At 44.3% G+C, this 9,825-nt stretch overlaps 1 protein-coding gene across 1 annotated transcript; it reads left to right on the top strand.

Moving 5' to 3' along the window:
* The first annotated feature begins 407 nt into the window (after window positions 1–407).
* On the top strand, window positions 408–7,998 carry pgap3 (post-GPI attachment to proteins phospholipase 3). Its single transcript, XM_027009232.2, has 8 exons — window positions 408–872; window positions 1,447–1,544; window positions 1,773–1,925; window positions 2,287–2,349; window positions 2,760–2,821; window positions 3,087–3,223; window positions 4,156–4,360; window positions 4,962–7,998. The coding sequence occupies exons 1-8, from the start codon at window positions 665–667 to the stop codon at window positions 5,023–5,025; spliced, it is 990 nt and encodes a 329-aa protein (XP_026865033.1). The 5' UTR covers window positions 408–664; the 3' UTR covers window positions 5,026–7,998.
* The last annotated feature ends 1,827 nt before the right edge of the window (window positions 7,999–9,825 follow it).

Below are 9,825 nucleotides of genomic sequence, written 5' to 3'. Positions count from 1 at the left end.
CTGTCACGGTTGGATCCCCGAGCAAGGCCCTTAACCATCAATTGCTCAAGTTGTGTTCAGTCAGAATTGTTGTAAGCTGCTTTAGATAAAAACATCAGCTAAATGCTGTAAATATTAAAATAATAATTTAACAATAAATTCAGGTATTTATAATAAACAACAAGTGAAAAATGATTATATCACAATGGCATACAGCCTGGCACACAGCACGAGTGTCTAGTGACATCTATTGATGTGTCTCATAATTGCAATCCAGCACTGGCCAATATTGTTGATCATATATCGGCAATTTATTATTTTGTAAACAGTGTACTTTTGTTTCATTCCTGTCTTATTGCCATTTTTGTTAATGGCAATGATGTATCTTATTAACGTCAATAAAGAACTGAACTGAAAGAAAGAGCCGGGGTGAGGGATGTACTTCCGGGAGAAGCCGAAGTGTTTTTACTCTCTGTTAGCTTAGTCTACTCGTGTAGCATAGTGACGAGCATTTCAGGGTTAAGGAAAATCATCTGCAGGTTTACAGCTATCTGCAGTTCTGTATTGAGCCGTAACGACTGCCATGTCGCGGTAATGCTCATTCCTGTCGCTTCGGTCCTATGGCTTGACACGACGCATTCGCCGCGCGCCGTGCCCTGCAGCTCGTGAGAAGCCGACCGACGCCATGGCCTCGCGCCCACACCGCCGCATCCCCGCGAGCCTGGTCGCGTTCACCTCCGCCGTCCTGCTCGTGTTGGCGCCCGCGAGCGGCTCCCAAGGCGACAAAGAGCCGGTGTACCGGGACTGCGTGAAGCAGTGCTCACGCACAAACTGCACCGGGGCAAGGCTGCGGGGCTTCGAGTCTGCACAGCCGCCTTACATGGCGCTCACGGGTGAGGGGGTTTGCTTTGAAAGCAGAGGCTATAGCGGGGTTTCTTTCTTATGCAAAACTCTTAGCCTTTTGTACGTCTTGTTTGGTTAATTATGTAACTTGGCTCACTTGGGATAGATGGCGAGGTGGCCTCAAAATGGCAATGGTTGGCTTTGGAAACCTGAGGGGGTTGCAGCTGTGCTTTTTGAAAAAGGATATGCAGTTGAAACGCACAGCCTTCAAATTTGGTGCTTTGTTGTTAAAGTAATTTTAAAAAGTTATCATATAAGATAACTAACCCTAGCTTTGTTAGATAACTACCAAACTACCACTGTCACAACTTGAATCGTCTGTTTTCCCTGACAGGAGAGAACTACTTAATACTCTAACCATTTCATGCGAATTTCTTAGGACAGATAAAAACGCATGATATTACTGTAGTATCAGTGATTGGCAGAGCCATAGACGGTGTCTTCCATGTTGTTCTGCTAATTTATCAGTTGTTAAAGGCAACGATTTACGGGTGGAAAAAATGTCAGCATTGCATGTTGAGAAAACCTTTGTTGAGAGCATGACGGGAGCTGGTTCTCTTGCAGGCTGGACGTGTCGTGATGACTGTCGCTATCAGTGCATGTGGACCACGGTGAGGCTGTATCAGGCTGAGGGTTATGGGGTTCCTCAGTTCCATGGAAAGGTTCGTGTCAGATTCTGAACAGTGCGAGATGGTGAAAGAAAAAAATCACTTTCATGCATCAGATCTACATGTGTGATCCTAATGCAGGATCAGCAGTGGTTTCTACAAGGACATTTATACACTGACCCTTCAACATGGTGAAACCCCTCCTTGTTTCCCTCTCTCAGTCTCCCCCTGTCCCTCACTAACCCTACTCTCTATTAACTCTGCCTGGGTGGTGGGATTCAGTGGCCGTTTGTGCGGTTCCTGTGCTTCGAGGAGCCGGCCTCAGCGTTGGCGTCTCTGCTTAACGGCCTCGCCTGTCTACTCATGCTGCTCCGTTATCGCAGCGCTGTGCCCCGCCAGTGCCCCATGTACCACACCATCACCGCCTTCTCACTGGTAAGAGAGAGAGAGAATGGCAGTGTCTGTCTGTATGTCTTTTGTCTGTGTGGTGCATGTATGTTTTTGTGTGTCTTTGTCTCTGTGTGTGTGTGTGTGTGTTTTTCCATTTGTCTTTTTATCCATCTGTTTCTTTGCGTTTGCAAGCAAAATACAAAATCGCTCATGCAGGCAGATTTAGGCTAATCCGTACTTATTCACAGTATATACCTTATTGGTCTTCATGTAAAGCAATATGGGATTATTATTTGAAATGGAACTGGTGTCTGCAGTTTAAATTCTGATGAAATGTTATCAGCATTTTGCTTCCTTGCATATTAGAGATCCGTTTGACCTCTTTCTGTTCGTCTGTTCCCTGCAGGTGTCTCTGAATGCCTGGTTCTGGTCGACAGTGTTTCACACCAGAGACACCTATCTAACCGAGGTACTGGAGACCTCCCCGCACACAGAAGTGGAGCGGCAGTCGTTAAAATGTTGCGCCGTACCTAGAATGAACAAATTGAGCGCAAGTTTGAGGGCTTTTCAACACACAGCTGACTCACTCCAGGCTCATGGAGAATGAGCTTGTATGATGACATTTCAACACTTATCTGAGCATAGAAATGTCTTCCAGGTTATACCTTGAACCCTGGTACCTTGATTTACTGTTGCCGGATTAATACATCGAATCGCTTACATCATGCAGAAAAAAGTGGAGAATGAAAAAATAGCTACAGATTTTTTTTAAACTAATATTTGTAAATGATGATCAGTTAAAGACACTCGCAGAAAGCCCTCTGTTCTGTGTTCGTGACCCTGTGTTCTCAGTTCATGACCCTCTGCTCTGCTTTGCAGAAAATGGACTACTTCTGCGCGTCGGCCGTCATCCTCTACTCCATCTACCTGTGCTGCGTCAGGTGAGCGGCAGATACTTGGTGCTCTGTTACAGACGAGAAAGCAGCTGCTTGAGTCGGTTCTCGCCTCTCTAATGAGAGCAGCGCATAGAGACCACAGGCGGGAGAACCCAGTGTCCTGTAGCGGGCGTTTGGATTCATTCTTAGTGGCTGGAAGGAATTAGATATTGGAGTGTGTTTATGTGTCTGTGTATTCCCAGACACAGTTGTGGTTGTCACAGTGTTTATTTCATGTGTTTCCCGTGGGGGGTGTGTGTGTGTGTTGCAGAACTCTGGGTTTGAGGCGTCCCGGCGTGTCCAGCATGGTGGGAGTCCTCCTCATCCTGGCCTTCACCTCACACGTCTCCTATCTCACCTTCGTCAGCTTCGACTATGGATACAACATGGCTGCCAATGCAACCATAGGTCAGGCACCCTCCCCCTCTCTCTGTCTCTCTCATGTGCTCTCGCCATGCGTTGTTAAAATGCTAACAATCTTTTTTCTTTTTTTTTCCCTTCCTTTTATGTGAATTGAAGATGTTCGTTAGTGCCCTCTCTGGTTGTGGCGTCTCTGATGCCATACATGACTGTGTGTGTGGGTATTGTGGTATTTATCGTAGGAGGCCAGAGTGTGCTTTCCATAGTTGTCGCATTGGTCCCTGCTGTAGGTTGTGGTTTAATGGATATCCGTGGGGGGGATCCCATTTCCCAGTCTGTAGTTTAATAGGCTGTGGGAGTGATGAATAATCCCTCATGTTTGCTGTCTTCTGGGACTGGTCTAAGAAGTGGCACTGGGACACCTGCTCAACTGTGTATAAATCTATAATATATAAATGTATTTTTAAAAAATACACTTGGTTCTTATTGACATCACTGTATACTCTCTGCCCATTGTGTTGGATAAACCTGCCTTGTGTGCCTGTATTCCCTGTGGTGTGCTTGTATCTGCTCTCACCGAACACTTCCGTAGATGCATTTTATACGTGTACAGTTGCATGCTGAAGTCACTAGACCAGGCCAGCGTTGTCTGATATGGTAGTGGATAATTACTGCTATGGTACGAGTGGAACCAGTGGTGATGGTGTTTTTAGACATGCTGGTGTCACTGATGGGTTGGGAGTGGGTCCACAACCCAGAATTACCCAGACAAGAGCACATCTGCGGTCATAACCTGACCCAGATGAAAAACATGTGATTCAGTTAGAGAACACAAAGCATGCATGGTGGAACTTTGGGTTCTAGCCTCTAACTGATGAATTAGGTAGAGTGTGTATGTTTATTTACTAAATTCAACTCTACTTTTTTGGTGTGTGTGTGTGCGTGCGCGCATGCACATGCGTACATGCATGCGTGTGCAGGTATCATCAACCTGCTGTGGTGGCTGTGTTGGTGTTGGCACCATCGGAGAGCGCTCCCGTACTGGTGGAAGTGTGGCGTGGTGGTGCTGCTTCTACATGGCCTGGCCCTACTGGAGCTGCTCGACTTCCCGCCGCTCTTCTGGGTGCTGGACGCCCACGCTGTCTGGCACCTCAGCACCGTACCCGTCCACTTCCTCTTCTACAGGTAACCCTGCCCATTTTTACAACTGTTTACGAGCAACAGTGCAACCTTTCTGATTATGCACCCATGCCTTTGTACCAACTCATCTCATATCATAGACTAGTAAAGAAATGTAGTTGGCATAACAAGGTTTTTGCTTTATTGATTGTTTTTCATGTACATGTTTAACCCTACTTATTGTGTGGCCTTACTGCTTATTAAAAGGCCAAAGAACGTAAATAATAATAATAAATCTAGCTGCAAGCAAGCAATGAAGGGGTCCAAGCACAATTCTACACATGTTTGCCCTTTGGCAATTCATGTGATGGCTCACCGCACCGACAAGTTCTACAGTCTGTTTTGTTTTGTTTGCATCTTGGAAGTGTTATTTTAAAAACAAAAAACATTGTTTCCTTGTTTTATAAAGAACAGTCATATTATTAATGTCCCTCCAACACTGATATGTGGCATCCATAGTACAATTAAAAGTAAACATTTAGGATTATTATTTACAAGGAAGCTCTCTGGAAGTCAACATTTTACTCTCCATGTTCTTGAGGAATTTCAGGAATTTTAACTCCTTGGGAAATTAACTCAACATCTTCTCTTCTCTTGACCTCTTTAGTTTCCTCATAGATGACAGCCTCCACCTCCTCAACACAGAGAAGATTGGAGTCAAGCTAGAATAGGAGGAGCTGGTCTCAGAGCCCCACCCCCTCCTCTCATATTCCTCCAATCAGGGCAAGTGGGAGCCGGAGTGGGATGGGTCTCATTCTCCGTGGCTTCCTGCTTGACTCCTGTGGCCGAGTTTATAAATTCCATCTGTTTGTTTACAGTTTATTTTTTACCAAATTTCTATACTATGGACAAAAGAGTTTTTGTTTGCTTCTTTAAGTGCCCCCCCCCCCCATCATTTACAGTTAGAAACCTGATTGATCTTTGCATTCACTAATGTTTGCCTTGAGTAGAATACACCTGGTTTTCATACAACTTTATTGAAATGGGTGACTCTTAGTGAGAGTTTGTTGAATGTGACCCACACACATCTAGGTTTCTGTACATCATATCTTAAGAATATCCACAGCCTGCCTTGGTAATGAGGTGTAAGAAGATCGTGATGCCGGGACCACATCTGAGACCTAGCACCAGCTTATGGTGTCTATTAAACCTTAGCATACTGGCCGTTGGAGTTCGTGATCAGTGCTGTGTTGTTGGGTTCTGAGCCCCCCCCCCCCCCCAACCAAACACGACATGCAAATCTTCAGGGTGCAGTACTGGCCTTCACCAGCAGAGAGCAGAAGAGGGCCAAGGGAGGTGGAGCAGGTTAGTGAGCCAAAGAGTTTAGACACTGTCGGAGCACCTTCACCCTTTTCCTCTTGGAACACTTTTTGTCTTCTTTAATCAGTGCGGAATCTTGACCTCTCAAACCTCTTGTTTAAGTATTTGTGCACTTTGGATGGTGGCCAGATGTGGTATTTCTACTGCCTTCTACTCCCATTTAGTAGTGAAGCTGGGCAGGAGAGTGAAGAGAATGAATTGGAGGCTGCCTTTTGAATTTTCTTTGAACTCGACCCTTTGCCTTTAATTCTGCTTTACCATAGTGTCTGGCAGTTTCATTACAGCTTTATTGAGTCTGTTTTCCTTTTGTGTTTTCATTTCTCTTTTTATTCACTCTTCTTATATTGCAGATGAGTGTTTTGTTTTTTTGTTTTTTTTTAATTGCTCACCTCAATTTGCACTGTTATTTTTTTTTCCTCTGCCCATATTATCAGCATGATCTGGTCATTCTATGGACAGGTTATTTACCACTGAGCAAATGCATTTTCCTCGGCTGCCTTGCCTTTTGGGTGGAAAGATAAGAGATTATTATTTGAGGCAGGGCAGGGTAAAAGGTTGATCAGTACTGAAGTGCGCGTGTGTGTGTGCGTGCGTGCACGCACACGCTTTCTGTGTGCATTTGGCCTTTCATTTTGTCTGTTTAGCACCGTCCCTTTCTCTGCAGTTGTTTCAGTGCATGCTCTGAACACCCTCCATAATGGAGCCATAATTGATCTAATTAGACAAGATGCTAATAATCTCAGCAGAATGTCTTCTGTGTCCGCATATGCCTTAACTTGACTAGTCAGTTACTGCATGTCTGTAATCAAATGGGAGTGCTGTTTATTTCATCTTTTTAATAACAACTCAAATGTCCAATTTCTGGTGCCATCTATATTCTCTGCCTTTTTTTTGTTGTTGTTGCTGCTGCTTTTGTCTGTTTGCATGTTTGCTCAAAGATTGCAAATACACACTTAGGAGAAATCACGCCCCGGTGTTTACTAGCCGGTCTGTTGTATACTGGCTCTAGTGCACTTTGTGTTCGTGTGAGTGGGACAGTAAGCTGGTGGGTAAATATAGACTCTCTGAGAGGTTAACAGTGGTAGAAGGGGAGATGGATGTTTAGGAGCAGGGGTCTGTGGTTGCCAATAATAGTGACAGTGAAAACACTTGAAATCTTTGTGCTACAAGTGACTATAAATAATTTTTAAGGGAAACTCCAGTCCTTGAAAGTTCTTGGTGAGAAATTTATCCCTGACTTCTTTGTAGTTGTCATCATTCTTCTTAGAATTTTTATTGTGACCTCTGAACCAAGCTCACCATGATAATAGCAGATTACCAGTGCCCGGTCTCTGAGACTGCCGCACATCTCTTCTGTCTTAAAGGGTGATGCTCTCCTGAGAATCCACTGGACTGGACACGAGCATGCAGACTCTGCCTTCTTGGTCGCTTAAACTTCCTGGATCCTGAACCTTGGCATGACCTTTCATGTGTCAATGTGATGAAACTTGGTGAGGGAGAGGGTCTGTGTGTCTGTGTTAGAAGTAACCCAGAAGCTGTGCTGAAGGTAATGGATAAAGAATATATGCAGTGAGGTGTTTAAGTGATGATCCTTTAGTCTTTTTCCTGGCTTGGCAGTTCAGTTTCAACTTGACTGATGTCCAGTAATGACTACTGATTTTGACCAGTTAAAGGTGTTATACTCCCCCCCCCCACCCCCATCAGTCCTATATTACATGGACTTTTGTTGGGTATATGGCTGAATACATGACAGATCGTTGTATTGGACTAGGATTTAACCAAAATTACATCCTTAATGAACCCTCTGTACCTAGTACTTTTAGGAAATGCTCCTCTTTTTTAAATGAGTAATACTCACCTTTTTAAACTCTTGCTTCTACTTACCTAAACAATTACATTTATTCTTTTTTCTTTTTTTTTTGTCCCTGGGGTAACTTAAAGTTAGGAGTGCCAGGGGTTTCTGGGACGTTCAGGAGCAGCTGTAACTTTCTTGTATGCTCCACCTACTTCTCATGCCAGCCTGCAGCAGTGCTACCAGTCGCAACAGCACTGGAGTAGAGAAGAAGTGAACACTGAAAGGAGTTCACATCTGAAACATCTAAATCTCATTTTGGTGTTCAGATATCAAATCCACTTCCCTTTTTTGCATCCGTTGCTGTGTATAAGACCACCCATGTTCTCCCTGTGGTTTGCCCTGTGCACATACTTCCTGTGCTCTCTCTTTCTCTCAATGGTAATCAACCTTTCTCTTCTGCCACCCTACACATAGTTGTGTGTTAAAGAAGCTTTAAGAAAGAAATGAATAAAGTTGTTCTCTTCCTGTTTGATGGTGTTTGGCTCATTTGTGGTGGAGGACCTTCAGTCAAAGGGCTGAATCTGGCAGCACTGTGCTCTCGTCCACAGGCCGGGCCGAGCCCTTGTGTCCTTGACTCCTAACGCTGCGTAGACCCCCACAGCCTTAGCTGAAATAAAGCATGTTTAGAATGCAGAAAACAAATCGAGGGGAGGTGCTTCCTGGCTGCTTGCGGCCTGTTGGTAGGGAAGTGTGCTGGCTTCCAGAACACGCAGGCCCGCGTGAATAGCAGATTCTCCCGTCGGCAAAGGAGAGTGTAGCCGAGGTGCCTCGTGGCTGGACGAAATCTGTCACCAGTCTGTCACGAGCCCGGTGGGAAGCTATGCTGCACAGTCTCCAAAGGCCTGCCATGTCCTGCTTCCACACCCAGGTAGAGCGTCAAGAGGTGGTGGTTTCTAGGAAGAGCTGATGATGGAATACCAGGCTAAGGTCACAGTGTGTACCGCCCCCGGCACCACGAGCAGCAGATGCCTTCCCCCAATCTCTTCACCCAGGACTGACGCTAAATGGGTGCCCTCTCATACAATATGCCAGTGCTTACGTACAGCATGTGCATTTAAACATGGCACAACCTTGGACCACACCATGTCTTTTAGCCTATCAAATGGAGGTGTTTTACAGCAGGTTACAAGTTGGAATTCAACAAAACCAAACAGTAACTTTGACCATATAATGCTGTGTTGAGTTTTACATTTTCTTTTTATACTGAAAAAGGTTCATGAGATGGAGTCTGGTGAAATTAATTAGTAATGTTTCCGTTGGATATATTAAGTATGATTTGGCCTACTTAAAAATACAGAGTAAGTGAAGTTAATGAAGCTGTTAGAAGCCATGTTCTGTGGCCCTGTGGGGTGGGGTTTAAAAGCCCTGTATAACTCATGTACTCTACATTATTGACTAATGAAATAAACATTTAGAGATGTGCTTTTGAATTGCATTTGTAATTGTGTAATCAGTACGTTTGATGATGTGATTGCTGGCATTTGTCATACGTTATGTCTGACATCGACCAGTCTGGCGAATAGTGCAGTCTTCGAAAATCCACATAGAGGAAAGGTCGTTGGTTAGTCACCTTTCAAACATTCCAAGTGCCTTACAACTACAATAAAAAAATCTACAAGCAAAAAGACAAGCTGGAGTAGGACGCAGCAGTTATGAGACACACACACACGCGTGTACACACACACTTTTGGCCCTGTAGCGTGTGGGAGGTGGCTGGAGAGTTTTGCGTGAATGGAGTATATTCTTCCTCCGTCTTTTGACTCCCACATACAAATGGGCTTGTGATCAGTATGGGGCGAGACATACCATGCACTGGGCTTAAAGCAGTCCCAGTTCTCAGTAAGATGCACCAGTTAAATGCCGGGGGGACGGGGGAGATGACCAAACGTATCTATGGTGATGGAATCGTGAATATTTTTAACATTGTTGGAATATTTTTCCACACATTTAATTATATATTCTGTTTCTATGTTTTAGGCTTTTATTGGAAATTTTAAAGAGGCAAAAGATGTTTTTTTGTTTGGGTTTTTTTTTTTTTTGTAAACTAGGGTTAAGGTTAGTGCATAGCATTATTTACAGCAATGCATAAAGTAACAAGCCCCCACAAAGTTAGAAATAAAATCAAAATGACAAAATTGTCAACAAATGCACCATAAACAAACATGGTACGGTAGCAGTTAACAAAACAATCTGTAAAAACGCGCATGAGTAAACTGGTTGGGCCAGGCTTAATGTACTGCTCAGTTAGTCGACTGCACAGTCACAATAGCGTCCCAGCCTGGCAGCCTGCTTGACT

This window comes from Electrophorus electricus, chromosome 14 (genome assembly GCF_013358815.1).
Source record: "Electrophorus electricus isolate fEleEle1 chromosome 14, fEleEle1.pri, whole genome shotgun sequence".
Taxonomy (NCBI): domain Eukaryota; kingdom Metazoa; phylum Chordata; class Actinopteri; order Gymnotiformes; family Gymnotidae; genus Electrophorus; species Electrophorus electricus.
Note: the sequence above shows the minus strand (reverse complement) of the source record. Positions and strands in the feature narration are given on the sequence as shown.

Excerpts from the sequence above, each read along its gene's own strand:
- pgap3 (XM_027009232.2), top strand. The coding sequence starts at position 665 with ATGGCCTCGCGCCCACACCGCCGCATCCCCGCGAGCCTGGTCGCGTTC. Across the intron at positions 873-1,446 it reads GCCTTACATGGCGCTCACGG|GCTGGACGTGTCGTGATGAC; the intron begins GTGAGGGGGTTT and ends GTTCTCTTGCAG. Across the intron at positions 1,926-2,286 it reads CCATCACCGCCTTCTCACTG|GTGTCTCTGAATGCCTGGTT; the intron begins GTAAGAGAGAGA and ends TGTTCCCTGCAG.